Here is an 18,493-nt window from a genome sequence, read left to right as displayed (position 1 = left end):
GTTTCCCAATTGTACCAGGAGCGGTGGACGCGGAACTGCGTAAGCGCGCGCTCTGCGTGGATGCGGCGCCGGCTCCCTCCCCCGGTGGGCGTGGGCGGGGGTTGCGGGCCGCCTCCACCCGCGGGCGGGCGGCCGGCCGGCTGGCCGGCTGGCGCGGACTCACCTGGCAATCTACCATCATCCTCAGCCTCCGCAGCTCATCGCCGGCCCCAGGGCGGGCCCGGGGCTCGCAGAGACCGTTCGCCTCGGCCCGCGCGCGGCGCAGGGGGGCGTCCGGCTGCGGGGCTCATGGCGCGGCCTCGCGTCCCCGCCGGGCCCGGGGCTCCGCGGCCGTCGCCGTCGCCGCCAGCGCCGCTCCCATTGTCTGCGCCTGCCGCGCTGCCGGCCGCTCGGGCCCCGCGCTCGGTTCCGCCCGGGCTCCCGGGGCTCGGGCCGGGTGGGCGGGGACAGCGGGGACAGCACGGCCCCGCCCCGGCCCCGCCCCGGCCGTCGCAGGTGCGAGGCGCGGGCCCGCTCTCGAGCTCGGGGGCGCGCTCGGCCTCCCTGCGTCGGGCGCACGCGGCTGGACCCCGCGCTGCGCGTCCAGTCTTGCGTCCACAGCCCGGCGCGCACACGGGGCCTGCGCGGGACCGCGGGCGGCGCGCGCACGTGACCCCGCCTCGCGCCGCGCACGCGTCACGCACCGAGTGCTCGGCTTGGCCGGTCTCACATGTCCTTCCGCCCTAGCCGCCTGCGCTGTTCCCCAACCCTCTGCGACCTAGGACCACAGACACCGTCGCCAGGTGGGGACTGCTGAGCTGGGTGCCCCTGCAGAGCCTGCAGTCGCCAATTATACACCCTCACCCTGTCAGGCGCGTACCCAGTGCCACCTGCTGTGTGGATGGCCGGGGTCAGGGGAACTTGAGAAGACCAGACTCAGGTCAGGTCAGGTAGCCCCCTCCTCGCCTATTCGCCCATCCTTTCCCTTCTGTGACACGACTAGATCCAGCCTGTCCCATAGGTGTAAGGGGGACAATTGGGAACCTGGGAGGAGGGGGTCTGCAACTGGTGCTGGGCTGGTGTGGGTCTCACTGTTACTAGGGAAACCTGGGGCCATAAGCACTCAAGGCCACTTAGCTCTGAGTAACCACACCAGCTGTGGGTAGGGGATTAGGAAGCAGTTCTCTTCTTCATCACTCATCCAGGACAGAGGCTCTGTCTGGTCTGGTGACAGGGATGTCACGCAGGGGACCTCCTGGGTCCAGCCTCTTGGGCACCTTTGTCTCCCTGCTTTACTCCCAACACACCCTTATGGGGGGCAGTCACTGGCTCATTTTGATCAAGGGAACTGAGGCTCTGAGAAGTCACTCTGGAGCCTATCACAGGGCTGTGCAGGTCCAGTGTGGATTTGAACTCAGGGCAGCAGATCGCAAGGGTGAACTCCACATAGGAGCTGAGAAGGTGGCCTGTAGCTCAGTGTGAGTCCACCGTGGATGGGGAATTGAGGGGCAGGGCCTGGGGAGCCCCCCTGGGTGAGGAAAGCTCCAGGAAGGAGCTTGGGATGTGGGTGCCCCTGGGGACAACGTCTGGACCAGATGCACAGGATTCAATTTCAGACAGGGCTCACTGCAGATTAGGGGCCAGGGGACCCCATCCAGGCAGTTTCCTAGGAACTGTGGCCTTGTAGAGCTTCAGGGGCTGAGTGGACATGTCACTCACCCAAGATGGACTCAGAGCACCTATCTCGGTGCCCTCTTGCTAACCAGGGTGTCCCAGAGCTGGCAACACATGAAGGCAGCTGCCCAAGAAGGGTGGGTGCTCAGAGGCCTCCCAGCCATAATCTGATTTACTCCTGCCCCTTGGCTCAGAGAGGTGGAGTGACCTGCCCAGTATCCCACAGGCTCTAGGACAGAGCTCTAAACTAGAGTTCAGCCCCCACCCCGCCCCCCGTCATGCATGCAGCAGAAGGTTATGGAGCGCTTCCTGGGTGCTGGTTCCTGGGGAAACCCAGCTGGCCATGGCCCATCAGTGCCATCTCAGAGCTTACTGCCTGGGAACAGGGTGGGAGGGGCACAATATCACTGAAAATGACAGGATGAGGAGGGTGAATGGGAAGCAGAAGGTGCCCACTCTGGAGGGGAGCACAGATCCAAGCCGGCTTCCCTGAGGAGGTGGTATCAGGAGCAGGTCCCAGGGAACTGGTCCAGTGGTGGGTTGTGCTGGCCTGATCTGTGGGCAGTGTGACCACAGGTGTGTGGGACAGGCCCTGTGGGGCAAACGATGATGTTGGACTGTATCGTGGGATACAGCCATGATCTTATGTCATCCTGCAGGCCATGAAGGGGCTGAAGTCTCAGCTCATGGGGCCTCTGGCCGTGGTCCTCAGACACTTGCAATGTCTGTTTCTTGAAGTGCTTCCTCTGCAATTTAAAAAGCTTCAGAGCCCACAGAACTCCATGCTGCCTGCAAATCTGGCACCTGTAGTTAAAGGGAGCTTAGATCTGATCCTGCCAGGTGGGACGCTGTCCCTGGCCTCCTTATGCTGGCCCAGTCTCCACTCCTTTTTGGAGAGCAGCCAGGTCTGTAGCTTGGTTCCAGGAGTTGGGTTCTGTCTCTCGGGTTGTGTCTGAGGGCCATGCTCAGGACCACGGTTGGCCAATGTGCCCAGGGGCTTGGGCCCAGGTTGAGAAGGCCCATAGCTAGGTCTGGCTGGGCACCACGGCTTGGCATGGACCCAGAGCAAGGCTGGCATAAGCTGGGAGCAGCGTCTCCCCTGCAAGGCTGACCTGCCCAGGTCCCAGGGTCCCCTCCTCATGAGGCCTTCCCCGTCTTCACATCTAGGAGCCGCCTCCTGCTGCAGACAAGCGGCTTTTCACAGAGCTCTCCCAGCCCAGGCAGCCTAGGCACGCTCCCTCTCAGGGATGGAGAGGCCATGGTCCATTCTCTACCAGAAGACCCAGGGCCTCTCCCAACTCGGGTCCTCTCCAGCCCATGCTGTGTTTTCACACTTGTGACTCCACCTGCCCACAGTCTGGGATCTGTCCCTGCTTGCTGGCTAAACTACAGGTAATGTAGGAAGAGTGGGCTCAGGGGGCAGGTTACAGAGCATCTGACTGTTTTCGGATGACCACAGTGTACCCCAAACCTACTCCATGTCTCCTCCATCCACAGAGAAGATGCTGCTGCCCCAGGGAAGTGGCCCTCAACCCACACCCAGCCCATCTCTGCCTGGCTGGGCAGACAGATGGCTGTGGGCCTCAGGCCCCGCTGGGTCCATGCTGGATCAGTGCCCCAACAGGTTCTCTGCTCCTGGCCTGCACCACTGCCCTGGAACCCTATGCCCACCAGTGGCTTCCAGGGCTGAGGTGACCCTGGATACAGGAGGGTGACAGACATACCCCTGTACTCAGGGACAAGAGCCCATGGGGTTCTCCTGCATGCAGGGTTGCGGCAAACCTCCGAGGGCTCCCACTTCTCCCTGGCTCCCCAGAGAAGGAGAATGAGCTCCTGCCTGTGGCAGCAGCCAGCCTTAGCCTGGATCTTCTGGAATAACTGTCCGCCTGGTGTATCCCCAGAGTTTGCGGAACTGTGTCAGGTAACTCTGGTTAGGACCAAGCAATGTGTCCCCTTTATTGAAAACTATTACAGAGGCAGCGGCTAGTCCGTGAGAGTGGCTCCCCAATGTCTGCAGGAACCCAGAGGGAGCCTAGACCAGGTCCATTTCTGAGGCTGACTTTGGGTCCCAGATGAGGAACTGGCTGTATATGGCTGAGGGGACATCATGATACCCAGGCAGCCAGAGAGAGGGGTCCATGGTGCCTTTCACACAGTGGTGTTAAATTGCGACTTCAAGGGGGACCTGGCAGGATTTCAGGCCCTCGGGGGCGGAGACGCCAGGGCCTGCCTGCCTGAAGGTGCACCTGCTAGACGAGGCAAGCTGCGGGGCCCCATCTCTCTAACCTCTCGTCTTCCCCTCCGATGATCCCTGTGCCCGATCACTGCACCTTCAGGGGTGCACTGCCCTAGGACGTGGACAGCGCCTCCCTCACCCCTTCTCAGCTGGAATCTCCTGGTAGCTGGAGGTAGGCAGGACAGCCTGCTTCCCATCTAAGGCTTGGACAGGGGCAGGTGGCTGCAGGGCTTTGGGTCCCCATTCATGGTGGCCCCAGCTCTGCTGTCAGCTCCTCAACCAGCTGGTGTCCTTGTTCACTGTACAAAAGTGGATCAGCTTTAGGCTGGGCGGCTGGGGCTTCCTGTCATCCCAGATGTACTCCAGGGACAGCACCTTGGATGGCTTGTGTGAGATAAAGTGGCGGTTCAGGTGGCTCTCCTCTTGCCAGGTGGCCACGATGCCATTGGCTTTGTCTGTCAGGATGGCCATATGGCAGACCCTGGTAAATTCATATACACTGGCCACTCGCCCCCCAAAGACTGCCCCACCATAATAGAAGTCCCCCTCGCTGTTGGCCACAAAGGCAGTGGAGGCTCTCCTCCGCTCATAGGGGAACTGCTGGCGGGAGGCAGTGAAGTAGCCTGGGTGAATGGCAGCCACAAGGTCCCCCAAGGTCTCAGGACCCCACAGGTTCCTGAACACCATGTCTACATCAAGGCAGAAGAGGTAGTCTACCTCCCGGTGTGCCCTCTTGGCTATGTGCAGGCTGATGGTCTCCATTCGGTGTGTGGAAATCTCCCAGTGAGAGTGGCGCCTGATGGGGATGATGCTGAGCAGCCGGCCAGCACCCAGCGGGACCCTGGGAATGGCTGCAGGGTCGTGGGTGAAGATGTAGTAGTGCACGCGGTAGCCATGCATGAAGAACTCCTCGGCCGAGTCCAGGAAGTGCTGGACAAAGCGGGTGTACCTGGTGGCGACAATCCTGCCATCCACTGCTGCCCTTCAGGGCCACTGCCTGGTCCCCACCATGTGCTGGCATCATGCGGGCCACAGGGTTTGGGCTGTCAGGCTGGGGTCCATTTGCTGGCTGCCTCCCTCCCGCTGTCACTCAGGTGACCCTGGGCGCTCGTCTGTCAAGTGCCCACAATCCTACTTCAGCTGAGCATTCCCGACCTGAAAACCCAACTGCAGAGCCTTATTTTTTAATTTTTTTTTTTGGTACTGGAGATTAAACCCAGGGTGCTTTACTACTGAGCCGCATCCCCAGCCCTTTTTATTTTTTACTTTGATACAGGGTCTTGCTAAATTGCTGTGAGCCTTGCTGTTTGAACTCTTTTTTTTTTTTTTTTTTAAAGAGAGAGTGTGAGACCGAGAGGGAGATTTTTTTTTTTAAGAGAGAGAGAGAGAATTTTTTAATATTTATTTTTTAGTTCTTGGCGGACACAACATCTTTGTATGTGGTGCTGAGGATTGAACTCGGGCCGCATGCATGCCAGGCGAGCACACTACCGCTTGAGCCACATCCCCAGCCCGCTGTTTGAATTCTTGATCCTCCTGCCTCAGCCTCCTGAGCCACTGGGATCACAGGCAGGTGCCACCGTGACTGGTTAAACACACTGACTTTCTTTGTGCACTTACTATAAGTGCCAATGTTCTCGGAGAGTCTCGTGATGTTCTCATAGATGCCTACAGGAATGCCCATCTTATAGGCAGCACCACTGAGGCTAAGCTGGAAGAAAGGAGCCGAGAAGCAAGTAGGTGGCAGAGGGAAGGGAACGTGGGTGGTGGATGCTGGGTATAAGGAGCGGGCGTGGGTGGCCTGACCCTGCAGGGGCCATTCATCACCTGGTCTGTGCCTTAGACCTCGGGCCCCATCGGGGTCCCAGGTGGTAGCTCCTAAAGGAAGGGCCAGGTAGAGTCAAGAAGAGGAGAGCGGGCAGGGCCGAGGCCAGGACAGGGAGGCCGAGGCCAGGACAGGGAGGCCGGCGCCTCCTGCTGCTCCACCTGGGCTGGTCCAGCTCACCTTCCATGCCAGGCCCCGCCTTGCCCCAGCAAGCCCACCCCGTCACCCTTCGCCCTGCACCTTCCTCGGCCTGGCACCTGTGCCCTACAGGGCCTGCCTTCCCCTGCACTGGGAGCTCCCGTGGCTCAGGGAGACCCACCCACCCACTCACCCCCCCACTCACTTCCCCACGGCAGACACGGTGACTCCGATGGTCAGGTTCAGCGGCTGGTAGATGAGCTGCAGCAACTCTGGGTTGAAGGTTCCCTCGGAGACAATGGGCGCCAACCAGGGTGTGAGTGTCAGCAGCTCCATGGGCCTGGTGGCAGGGGAGGGGCCAGTGCTGAGGGCCTCCCTGGGTGGAAGCCTTGGCCACGTCCTGACCCGCCTCTTATGCTGTGTTACCGAGGGCCACCCGTGCCTGCCTCTGGGTCTCAGGTTCCCCATGTGGAAAGTGGGGTGGCACCAGCTACCTCACAGCAGGACAGGGAGGACCGGAGCTGGCACCAGCGTGGAGCACGTCTAGAGGAGCCAGGTGTGACCCCGTGGGCTGGTATCATCTGCCCCTCCAGCCTCCTGTGGGGCAGGTGCTACTGTGATCCCCTGCACAGGGGAAGCTCCGCGCCATTGGCTAACCTGCCCGAGGTCATGCAGCCAGTGACAGGACTGGGTCCCAGGCCACCCAGACATGAGCACCTCCACCAACTTAGGAATCAGTGCTGTCCCCCGCCCCCGCCCCCGCCCATGCCAGGTCTCTCTGTGCCCCCTACCTCTGCTCCAGCAGCTGGGGCTGAGGGTACAGAGGCCTGCAACCAAGAAGGGCCAGTGTGAGGGGAGGCAGCCCCCCTGGGGCGGGAAGGGGAAATGACAATCTCTTACTGTGCCACAGGCCGGAGGGGCTCCTCCCCATTGTGCTGCAGCTTCAGGTTGCTGTGCAGAGGTGAGAGAGAGAGAGAGAGAGAACAGGCCGTTAGTTCCTGGCAGGAGGGGGCCCGCCTGGGCTGGGCCGACTCCTGCTGACCTCCCCACAGCTTCATTTTGGGCTCCTAGGGTGCGGCCTGCCCAGGGCCAGAGGGAGCAAGCACTAAATTGCCTAGTCTGGCCTCACGCTTCCTGTCCTCCTTCCCTAGCCTCCATAGTAGCTGGGATTATGGATATGCACCACTGCCTTCTGCCCTCAGGTGGTTTTATATAAAGGAATTCGCCCTGGGTAACCCGGTGGGCCTAGTCACGTTAGTCGAAGGACCTCAAGGACATAACTGAGGAAAAAGACGTGTGGCCTTGGACCGCAGGGTTGGCCCCTGCCAGTGAGTCCAGCCTGCCCGGAGGGCCCTCGCCAGCACAGGTGCCCATTCTGCGTCTCCATGGCTGGCTGGCTCATTTCTCCCTGGCTGAGACTTGCACCTTTCCTCATCTGTGGAACAGGAGCCATCCTGACCCAAGTGGCTGTGTGAACAGGAGCCATCCATCAAACAGGAGGAAGGACGTGCCCAGCATTGGCCAGCACTCAAAGAGGGCAGTTGTCCTGGCCACTTCAGTGTCCACTACCTTCAACAAAGGTCATACTGAGTGCAGAAATAACAGGAGGTGGCAGGGCTGCAGGCCAGGCCCTGGGCTTGGTGCCAGCAGACTGAAGGGCCTGGGCCAGACCCTGACTCCACGGGCTCTTGTCCCTCCTCTGCCTGCCACAGGGAGTGGGCTAAGGCTCAGAGAGGTTAGAGGCCTGCCCCAGGCTGCCCAGCAAGCAGTGGTGGTAGAATCGGCTCAAAGAAGCCGGGTAGACGGCCAGGAGGCGGTCCCAAGGGTCAGGGACCAGAGACGGCTCACATAAGAGGATGGCTGCAGCCTCCTTGAGTTCTCCCACCCCTAGTCTGGGGCTTCCTTTCATGTGGCAAAACACACAAACGTGAGATTTGCCATTTTAACCATTCTTAAGCATACAGTTCGGGGCTGGGGGTGTGGCTCGAGCGGTAGCGCGCTCGCCTGGCATGCGTGTGGCCCGGGTTCGATCCTCAGCACCACATACAAACAAAGATGTTGTGTCTGCTAAACTAAAAAAATAAATATTAAAAAATTATCTGTCTCTCTCTTTAAAGAAAAAAAAGCATACAGTTCAGTGGCACTAAGCACGCCCATGTCGTGGTGCCACCCAAAGGCACATGTGTTGAGGGCTTGGTCCCCAGTGCAGCCGTGTTGAGAGGGGGGCTCTCAGGAGGGATCGGGACCCTGCAGGCTTGACCTCTCCGTGGATGAGTCCCTCGGTAGGTTCGTGGCTCATGGCGTTACTGGCAGGTGGTAGAAACCGGCAGGTGGGCCCAGTGGAGGGAAAGTCCCTGGTGTGCCCTGGAGGGGCATTTCTTGTCCCCACCGTCTCTGTTCTCTCTGCTCACTGGCTCCCGTGAAGCGAGCACCTCTGGTCTGCCACGTCCTTCTGCCATGAGGTCCTGCCACACCACAGGCCCAGAGACAGCACGGCCATCGACCATGGACCAAAACCTCTGAACCCCGGAGCAGAATAAAGGCTCCTCCTTTGAGGACTTTCCTCGGGCACTTTTGTCCCAGCAACAAAAAGGATAGGACTGCTCTGTGTGTCTAGAATGTTCCCTTCACCCCAGACAGAAACGTGGCACCTGTTAACAGTAGCTCCCTATGGCCCTGTCCCCAGGAAAAGGACCACCGTGTCGCTGGTGACCGTTGTCTAACTCTGCTTCCTGAATCTGACTACCACAGGGACCTCTTTTAGGTGGACCCACAGTCCTCGTCCTTTTGCGATTGGTCTCTACTTGTTATTTTCTTGGTCGTGGGGATGAACCCAGGAGCACCCTACCATTGAGCTACAGCCCCAGCACTTTAAAAATTTCATTTTGAGACAGGGTCTTGCCAGGTTGCTGGCGACTAAAACACTCAAGGTCACTCCAAGGGATCTGGGCTGTGGGAAATGACCACACAAGAGACAGAAATACGTTTTTCTTTGGGCGGGGGGGGGTCCTGTGACGGCTCCTCTGACCTTAAGGGTCCGCAGAGAGAGAAAAAGAGAGAGAGAGAGCGCGTGCGTGCAAGAGCATGAGAGCGAACAGGCTGACCCCTTTTACTGAGGAGAAGCTATTCAAATAAGGCAAGGGGTCAGGTTTCAGGGGGCTGAGTCTATCCTCATGATGTCCACTAGCAGGTTGATTGACATGTAGAAGGACTACACCAGGACAGAGTAAAAAAAGGGGACACACAAAAGGCTTCTCCATGGAACATTCTGTCCCAAACAGGGCAAGGGGTAATATTACAAAGGAACAGGGGAGCACAGCTCCACCCATGGGGATGTAGACAGGCAGGCCCATGCACGAAGACACTGTCACACGGAAGATCGGGGCTATCGTCTGGGTTCCCTAGGCAACCAGATCACAGAGTGACACAATGCCACACCACTCAGAAGGGGAGACAGACACAGTCACGTGCTAGTCAGCCTGCCACACGGTCTCACTTAGTTGCCCAGGCTGGCCTCAATTTTGGGATCCTCCTGCCTCAGCCTCCTGAAAAGCTGGCAATCCAGGCGTGTGCCATTGTGTCCAGCTGAGTCTCTCTTCTTGAACTGATGAATTTCCAAATTCAGCTCATCTATTTGGACCTCTGCCCTCGTTTTTTACAACAGCACTTCAGGTCTCTTCTCTCCACAAGTACAAATAGGCACCAGCCACACTGCAGCCTCAGAACATAAAAGCTGGGTCTGGGGGTGCAGCTCAGTGGCAGGGCATCTGCTTGGCATGAGTGAAGCCCTGGGTTCCACCACCCAGCACCAAAACAAAACAACAAAAACAAAACCCAAAACCAAAACAAAAAAACCCCAAACACTTCATATTTCTAAACCTCTGAAGGTAGTAAATGGAAAGTGAAGGAATCCAAAGGAAGAAAGAACTAAAACAGACACAGGTTTTCAACTTCAGTCTATCACAGAACCATCCAACAGAACCAAGAGGCACCCTGGAAGAAAGCCAAGGCTGAGGTGGTGCACGACAGACGCGACCAGGACAGACACGGGACCAGGACAGAAGAGGAAATGCAAGTGACACCGTGGGGGGAAGGGGCCTTGTGGGTGGTCAGGGGAGTGGAGCTTAAACCAGAGAGGGCACGGCCACCTCCAGAATCAGCATGGTGGCTCTCTTTTTCTCCCCAGCACTAGTGGGGGTGTGGTAGAGGGTGGGTTCCCTGGGTACTGCCCAGGCTGAGCTGCTGCTCAGGAATGTGTGTGATGTGCTGTGGTCCTTCCGGAAACCAGCTGCGAAGAGGGATCGAGAGCCCATCCGTACCCGCTGGCCTGGGGGGGGGACGTCCAGGAGCCACCTTCATGGAGGCGTGGGGGTCGTGCCCACAGCTGCTCACCACGGACCCACAGGTCACGGGGAAACAAGTGCCCAACAGCTGGTGGGAAAGGAAGAGTGGCTCCCAGCCCCTGGGTGGCATAAAATGACAGTGACCAAGAGCAGCAGGGACACACACTGGAAGTCAGTGCTGGGAAGAGGTGGAAACACCATCCCAGCAAGCCTTTGCTTGAGCACCGTGGGATGGAGCCGTTCAGGTGGACAGTGGGAGGGGCTTCGTAGGCAGGGTGGGGCAGGACGGGTGGGTGGGTGGCTCCCCTTTTCTTCTGTCTTTTCTGTTTCCCAGCTTCCCAGCTGCTAGGGCTGGACACGGTGTGAGTGTTGAAGTGTGATCCCTGTTGAGAGGCAGGAAGAGGCTGGACACTGAGTCCATCGTGGCGTTCAGCAGTGGCCTCAGGGAGGCCATCAGGGTTGTGTAAGGTGATCAGGGTGGGGCCCCGCGAGGGCATCTGCTGGCTTTACAAGGGGGAGAGAGACCAGGAGGTGCACACGCACGGGCACTCCCTGTCTCTCACCACGGTCCTCCTGTGCTGTCTGGGAACTCTGTCCACAGGAAGACTGTGACCTGATGCAGCCCTTTGCCCTTGGACTAGAACCCTGAGCCAACATAAGCCTCTTCTTTTTAACTGGCCAGCCTGTGGAGGTGTGTAATTAGCAACAGAAGTGACCATGGACCACGGCCCTAATTTACTACAGTCTGTGTTTATAACAGTGCAACCTGCCTTGCTGCTCACTGGCTGACCATCCAGATGTGTGACTTCCTGTGGCTGTAGAGTCAAAAGCCCCCAGGGCCCAGATGCCCCTTTGAGTTGTCCCAACCCATTTGTTCACTCTTAGCTGTCAAAAAGGCAGAGTCGCCAAATGAGGAAGGTGTCAAATGTCAGTTTGTTCCTGAAGTCCACATGGAACACATTGAGTGAAAGGCTGTGTCCTGAGAGCACTGTCTACTGGCCACCTGCTCTGCACCAGGGCAACGCCAGGCTACACATCCAGGTTCTGTGTGGCCCAGGAGGGGACCCTCACCCATCCCATTTTAGAGCTGTGCAGCCTATATAAGGCCAAAGCACACAGAGCACAAAGATGCGCCAACTCAAGTGGCCATCTCGCGCCACATCTGTGGCAGCCCGAACATCCCTAGACACCATAGCAGTTCAGCAGAACACAAGCTTAGGACCCAGGAAACTGCAGACAACATGCCCCTAAAATCACTTGTGTCTCTCGAAATGTGAGCAGCCCCCAGGGGCCCCAATTCTCACAGCCCCATACTTACAAGATCTCTGGGCAGGGGAGGTAGTAGGGCACATAGGAGACGGGCGGCCAGTTCCTGACATAGGCCCTGGGAAGGAAAGACACCTGTTGACTCAGGCTGACACCCACGTGGTGCACGTTACTGGAAGTGAAGAACACCAATGGTGCATTTGGGGGATCCCCTGTCATTCCAGAGCCTGGTGGTCTTTAGGACAAGGCCTCCTAGAATTCCCCGTGGACACCAAAGGGCCCTGATGTAGCTATTTGCTCACCCATAGCAATTTATTCCTGGGGCATGCATGGGCTTGACCAGTTGCCCACAAAGCAGTGGGGTGAGGCGCAGCCCCAGGAGCTTCTCAGAAGGGTACTGGGGTTCGTGAACTTGGGAGCATGAACAGGAGCTGCTCACCAACACGGGTAGAAGGATGGTGTAGGCAGAGCAGACTTCAGGACAAAGGTGGGAGGACCGTACAAGGCAAAATTCAGAAGCTGAAACTAATTAGGTCTGGCTAGGGCTGGGGCTGGGCCTAGGGGAGAGGTGCCAGAAGAGGTTGGTGGAACCTGGAAGACCTTAAGGTGGTCAAAGTTTGGGGTTGAGGTGCAGAGGCAGGGAGGGTGGGGTCCATGGGGCAACTTACCACAGGGCCCAGAGGCTTGTGCCGGCCAGCAGGCAGAGCCCCAGGCCCAGGGTTGGTCTCCAGCGGAGCATGGCTGAGTGCTGCACCAGAGCCTGGCCACCTTCAGAGACCGCTGGCTCCTTGGCCAAACAGTCCCTTTCCTCCCAAGGCAGTCAGGCTCTGAGCCTGCCTCTTGGCAGTCCTGAGATGCTGAGGTCCCCAAAACACCTGCAAAGGAATGCTGTTTATCCCAGGGCAGGGCACCCACTTCTGCACCTCTCTGTGACGTCCTTCCCAGCAATGCAGATCCTAGGCCTCTCCTCCTTCAGGTCACTCCCGGCTGAGCACTCAGTGCTTAGCTGGAGCTGTGGCTGGGGCAGCTCTGGTGTCTCGCTCCCTCCCTGCGGCCTAGAAGAACAGAGGCCCGTCCTCCCAGGGGCTGGGACGCTGAGGCGGGGCTTAGCGGATTCTCCGTGGAAACCGCAACTGGAACCAAGCCCGGCGCCAGAATAGCAGGGACACACCCCAGGGTGCGCGGCAGGCAGCTGGGAAGTTCCTAGGGAAGGAATTTCCTTCGGGAGGAGCGGGGCGACTAGGTTTTCCAGGGGACCACTGGGAGGCGCTTCCGCCCTCAATGGCTTGGTACCTCGGACAGCCTCAGGGTTCTCTGCTAAAGGGGTTGGGAACAGCACGCACCACCGGTGGGCATGTGTGGGAATGGCTGTAAAGCGCTCCGCTGCGGTGGATCAAGGTCAGACATCCCGGAGTCAGGGTTCTGGGGTTTTGGCCTCTGCTCACTCGAGGGTCTCTGGCAATCCTGCACCCCCTCTTTCGCTCTGGGGCCTCCGTTTCCCCACCTGGGCTTCAGCAAGCAGCATCCTCCGAGCCCTCGCTTCCACTGCTGGGCCCAGGACTCAGGGCCTCTCCTGTCGCCTGGAGTGCAGACCCCGGAGGCTGGGGCCGGGGCGCGCACCTGCAGGTCTGCCGGCCAGAAGGGCTCAAGGTTCGGACTTCCCTCCGCTCACGCGCGGCGCGGTAGGGTAGGGCAGGTGGGAGCGCAACTGTCCCCGAGGGGTGCAGACTCACTCCTTGAGGCCGCACCAGTTGTAGGATGGACGCAGGGACGTACCTCCGTCCGGAACCAAGGAGTCGGCTCCGTGCACCTAGCAGCGCGCAAGCCGGGTGCGCGGTCTCTGGCCTGGGGTGGTCTCTGGGCTGGGGCGGATAAGTCCCTGGGGGTGGAAGCCGCGCGCCCCGCCGTCCAAACGGCAGCAGGCGGGTCGCCCTGACTCCACCCCCGCGCCCCGCCCCGCCCCCCCATCGCAGGCGGGTCGGCTCCGGTGTCCAGCTGGCAAGGTCTGAGCCCCGCAATCTGGGCTGTGGCGTCATCTCGGAGTATGGGACTCCGCCTGGGAGGCAGCAGGGTGCGGGCCGCCCAGCTTGCAGTGAGAAGCCGGGACGGGACCAGAGCATGAGGTAGGAAGGAAAGCATAAGGGTGGGTGGCTAACGGGAAGGGAGCAAGAAACGGGAACTCTAAAGACGCTCCCAGAGCGCCTTCTTCAGTACCCCAGAAGTTCTCAGCCCCGGCTCCTGTGCCAGTCCAGGTGATTGCATCACGCACTGTGCTTACACGAAATGTTTCTTATAGAGTAGATAAACCAAGGTGGGGGATGTTGTTAGAGACTTATGGGCATATGCCGAAAGTTAGCTGGATGGCAGCCCAGGGATCCCCAAAAGAAGAAGACCAGTGACCCGCCTTGTGCTCCGGCCAAAGTCAACCCACCCACTTCTTGGGTTCACTGTTCACGAAGTTTCCTCTAAAAAGAGCCCATGCCAGTGCATTGGTGCAGGCCTGCAGTCCCTGCCACTCCAGAGTCTGAGGCAGGATTGAAGCTTGAGACCAGCTTCAGCAACTTAGTGAAACCCTGTCTCAAAAAAAGGTGCGTGAGTTGGGCTAGGGATGTGGCTCAAAAGGTAACCCGCTTGCTTGGCATGCGTGGGGCACTGGGTTCGATCCTCAGCACCACATAAAGATGTTGTGTCCACCGAAAACTAAAAAATAGATATTTAAAAAAATTCTCTCTCTGTCTCTCTCTCTTTAAAAAAAAAAAAAAAGGTGTGTGTGTGTGTTGGGGTGGGGCAGGGATGTGGCTCAGTGATGAAGGGCCCTGGGTTCAATCCTAGTCTACCGCCCCACGCCTTGCCATGCTCCTGACCCCAAAAGGGCATCTTGCTCTGAAGCACCCCACTTCCTGTCTTTGAGCACCTCACTTTCTCTGTTGCTTGCTTTCCTGAATGAGTCTGTGTGCCTCTTTTGAAGCGTCCTGAGATTCCTTTCTGTGGTGTAAGTCAAGAACCCACCAGGGCTGAGTTGAGTTTTCCTTCTCTCTTCTGGGGGACCTCCTTGGACCCCTGTCCAGTGACAGGCAGACACTTCACTGTGTGTAGCAGAGTGTCCAAGTGGTCATGGAGAGGGGGAGCCCACTGGATGCAGTTCACTGTGGGTTAGGGTTGACTTCCCTTGCTCAGGGCCTCCAAGCCTGGCTTCTCTCTTAGCTGGGGACTAGCAGCAGCCCCAGCATCTCCTGGAGCCTCATTTCTTCCTCTGCCGAACGGGACTGGCCATGCTTCCCTCCCATGGCCTGGCTGGTAGCATGCGCCCGCCCAGGAAGGGCTGCTGTGGCTTCCCCAGGTGCTCTGGGAAGGGCCCTGGGACATTGTGCCAGGGGTACAATAAGCAGGAGGTGAAGGTGTGGGCTTGGGAGGCAAAGGCCTCTGCTGGGTGCCTGAGGGCCGAGGGGGTAGGAGGGGCAAAAAGAAGGGTCCCTGAGGGTACACAGGGAGAGGGTAGTAACAAGGAGGTGGGGAGGGGCAGAAGTCAGTCAGGAAAAGAGTGGAAACTAAAGTCCTTGGTGACGACCCTCGAGAGGCTGTGGGATTGCTCAGTCAGGACATAACTTGAAGTCACAAACCCAGGTCTGCCTCCCAGGCCCCTCAGGGGTGGGCTAGCCTGTGTCCAGAGGTTCCTGTGGCTGGACTGTTTCCTCAAGCTGCAGGTGCCTGTGCCTGGCATGGCCATGGAGCTGGTGAGTGCCAGCTGGAGACATGCTTCCAGTTCAGCGGCAAACAGGGGTTCCCTCGGGCCTGGTGGACCTGGCGACCTGGCGTGGGGCCTCCTGATTCATTTTCCTTCCTTGGTTCCTGTTTGCGAATTCCCTGGTCTGCCTTGGGGCCACCGGCACCTTCCTGGTAACTGTTATCTGATAAAGAGAGGACACTCCTACGCCAGTTCCCTAACAGGCAGGAGGACACTGCCTATCGGCCACAACCCTGTTCTGGTCCAGTCTGTCCTCTATCCCAGAGGAGGGCAACGACTACAGCTGGCCTGGAAGGGCTGACGGAAAGGTCCCTGAAGAGACAAGAGACAGCGCCTTAAAAACGTAACAAGCAACGACTGGGGGGAGAGGACGGCGCGAGGAAGGGCAGGAGGGGCCTGGGACATGCTTCTTATTGGAGCACCCAAGTGGACAGATCTGGGGACTTGGGCAGGACCCACAAGAGGAATGAGACCAACCCAGTACTGAGTTGTAGGAGCCCTAGGGAGATGGCTCAGTATGTTAGCCAGTCCTCTCTCTCTTTCTCTACCTTTATAAAGACTCGTATTTAATATACTAAGTGTCTTTTGAGGAGGAGGCAGACCCTGAAGCTGGGGTCCAGATCAAGGTCCCCACTGTGGCTTGGGTGCCATGCTGTCCTACCTGTTAGGCCATGAGCTCAGGGCGGGGGGCAGAGGAAGGGAGAGGGGCTCTCTGTTGTCGCCCAGATCCTGCACACACAGGTGCCTGATGTATGCATGCATGCCTGACTGAGTGACCCCAGACCTCTTTGTGTCTCAGGATCCTCATCTGTAAAACAACAGCACCCACCTCATAGAGCTATTGGGAGGGTCACACCAATTCCTTCACCTATTTATTCAGTAAACAGCAGGTGCCTCCTGTGTTCCAGGCGCTGCTCTGCAGGCCTGGGAATACAGCACTGAGCACGCACAGCCCTGTTCCCATGGAGCTGCCTCCAGTGGGGGTTAAGTGAGGGGATGCAGGTGACAGGTGTATGTCCTGAGCTCAGCTGGGAGCAGCTGCTTGGATGGGCAGGTCATGCACAAGTCCAAGTCCAGCAGCTCAGGGCCAGCCCCAGTGGGGCCTGTGGAAGAGGGTGCGTGGGGACCATGATGCTGTGGTTTAGATAAGTGTCACCAAAGGCCCATGTGTTAGAAGCTTGTCCTGCAGTATGGTGCAATTGGGAGCTATAAGAGGTAGGACCTGGGGGGCCTTCCGGTTGTTTGGTGCATGCCTTTGAAGGGGATTCTGGGACCCCACCCCCTTCTTTTCCTTGTGTGTCTCTTTTGTAACCAGTCATAAGGTGAGTGGCCTTCTTCCAGCATGAAGAGCTTTCTTGCCACATACCCAAAAGCAACAGGGCCACTCAACCATGTACAGAAACCTTCAAAAGTGTGAATGTGAGCCAGAAGAAACCTTTTGTCTTTACGAGTTGACTGTTTCAGGTATTTGTTATGGTAACAGAAAGCTGACTCACACACCTGATGTGACCATTCATGCCACCCAGTATTCCTATGTGGCTTTTCCTCTTCCTGGTCCTCAGGTTTTCACTTGTAAAATGGACATATGAAGGAACCCATCCCTCAGTTCCATAATGAAGTGATCCTAAGATGGAGAGGTCTGTTTTCTTACTAGCAATCCCAGAGGGCTGAGGTATGGGTTTAGAGAGAGAAGTGGGCAACATCCTTTTAGGGGCTGGCTAAAGTCCCCTCTTGACTTTAAGGCCAGTTCTTGGCCTCCACACCACACACAGACTCTCCACAATTGGCCCCCAACTTTGACCCATCTCTGGATTGCGAGAGCAATTCCTAGCAGCAAGGGACTCCATAACTGAGGACACCCTAGAGTGAGCTGGGCACCAAGACCGCCAGGCCTTCACCTCCAGGGGAGTGAGGAGAGCATGCAGAGCTTCCCCGGCCATGGAACTGTGCAGAGGGGCTTGGCAGGGTGCAGCGGGGCCTGGGAGCTCAGCAAGTGGGCCTCACCACCCTCACCTTGAGGAGGCACTTCTGTTTGGAGCAAGGGCCAGAGAGTTCTCCAGGGTGTCAAGCAGATGTCTACAATCTCAGTTGAGACTTAGACGTTGATTTTTGCCTGAGGGTGGGCAGCAAAACCGACCTCAGCTCTCAACCCATGTGCCCAGGGCTCTGCCTCCAATTTTCTAAGTGACCTTGGGCAAAACCTCAGTTTCCCTACCATGAAAGGAGATGACAGGTACCTTCAGTGCCGGTCAAGCACTTGCTCCTGGAGCCCTGGTTGTGGGTGGGGAGTGCTCAGGTTCACAGCCCACAGGCCCAACAGCAGAACCCAGCTGGGAGAGGCGGGGTCCGCAGGCTTTGAAGCTGGAGGGGGCCACATCCTGAAATGGCTAAAGGACGAAAACCCAGCCTCTCTCCTCCTAAGGACAAGGACAGGAGACAGTGATTTGGATGTCATCACTCACCTACCAAACTGCACCAACTTGCCCCAACACCCTAGAATCAGAATCCCTTGCGCTGGCCAAGGGGAATGGACACTCCCCAGTGGTAGCAAACAGTCTGGACTGTCCGCCAGTGGTGGATGGTGGCTCAGGTGTGGGACCCACATCCTTCCCTTTGATCCAAGTTTGTCTGCTTCTAAATCCAGAGGGAGGATGGAGATGTGACCAGAGCTCAGGGCGCGGAGCTCACATGCCTCAGAGCCCTGCATGGGACGCTGCCAGCGTCCAGCAGAGGGGACTTCTCGTCCCTGGCACAGCCAGCGCTCTGAAGCCATTTAAAATGATGGTGTCTGATGAAGCTCCCAGACTGCCATCAACGCCCCTTAGAGGGCCATGAACCGTGTTAGTGGGGTAGGTTAGGATTTTAAGTAAAATAACCTTAGAGAGAGGCTTCCCAGGCAGGGCCAGTGTCGGGTGAACTGCAGTGTGTGTTTGTGTATGTGTTTGAGGACACTGTGTCCTGTGTGAATGGTGTCCCAGAGGGGGAGGAGAGGCGGCTGGAAGAAAGGCCAAGGGACAGGCCAGGGGACACCGGCCAGAGGTTTCTGGTATGCCAGTGTCAGAGATGGAAGCCGAGACAGCCCAGACACCGGTGCAGGTGGCTCTGGACCTCTGACACCCCTGCTGAGCACTCCCTGTTCCTGGGGGTGGGGGGCCCTACACCTCAGGGACAGAGGACTGGCCCAAACCCCAGGCTTGTTACCACTCACTGTCCAGGAGGGGTCTTTGCACCCCATTTCCCACTCAGCTTGGGAAAGCTGTAGTGCCACCTCAGAGCCCCTCTGCAGA

At 58.2% G+C, this 18,493-nt stretch overlaps 2 protein-coding genes across 2 annotated transcripts in view; both read right to left on the bottom strand.

The window, feature by feature from the left end:
- Ralgds (ral guanine nucleotide dissociation stimulator) overlaps window positions 1-290 on the bottom strand; it is a 41,557-nt gene extending 41,267 nt beyond the window's left edge. Inside the window, exon 1 of the mRNA XM_046465549.2 lies at window positions 164-290. Coding sequence (XP_046321505.1) covers window positions 164-181 — 18 coding nt within the window. The 5' untranslated portion in view covers window positions 182-290. The remainder of the gene's footprint in view (window positions 1-163) is intronic.
- A 3,344-nt stretch (window positions 291-3,634) lies between these two features.
- Gbgt1 (globoside alpha-1,3-N-acetylgalactosaminyltransferase 1 (FORS blood group)) lies at window positions 3,635-13,376 on the bottom strand. The gene is made up of 6 exons (XM_058585964.1): window positions 12,130-13,376; window positions 11,514-11,579; window positions 6,753-6,803; window positions 6,644-6,679; window positions 6,058-6,192; window positions 3,635-4,838 (listed from the first exon to the last, which is right to left on the bottom strand). Exons 1-6 carry the CDS (start codon window positions 12,198-12,200, stop codon window positions 4,157-4,159), a joined length of 1,041 nt encoding a protein of 346 aa, XP_058441947.1. The 5' UTR covers window positions 12,201-13,376; the 3' UTR covers window positions 3,635-4,156.
- Between the last annotated feature and the right edge of the window lie 5,117 nt (window positions 13,377-18,493).

The sequence above is a fragment of the Marmota monax genome, unplaced genomic scaffold (assembly GCF_021218885.2).
Source record: "Marmota monax isolate L192 unplaced genomic scaffold, Marmota_monax_Labrador192_F-V1.1 WCK01_AAM20220418_F8-fsc00167, whole genome shotgun sequence".
NCBI classification, from domain to species: domain Eukaryota; kingdom Metazoa; phylum Chordata; class Mammalia; order Rodentia; family Sciuridae; genus Marmota; species Marmota monax.
Note: the sequence above shows the minus strand (reverse complement) of the source record. Positions and strands in the feature narration are given on the sequence as shown.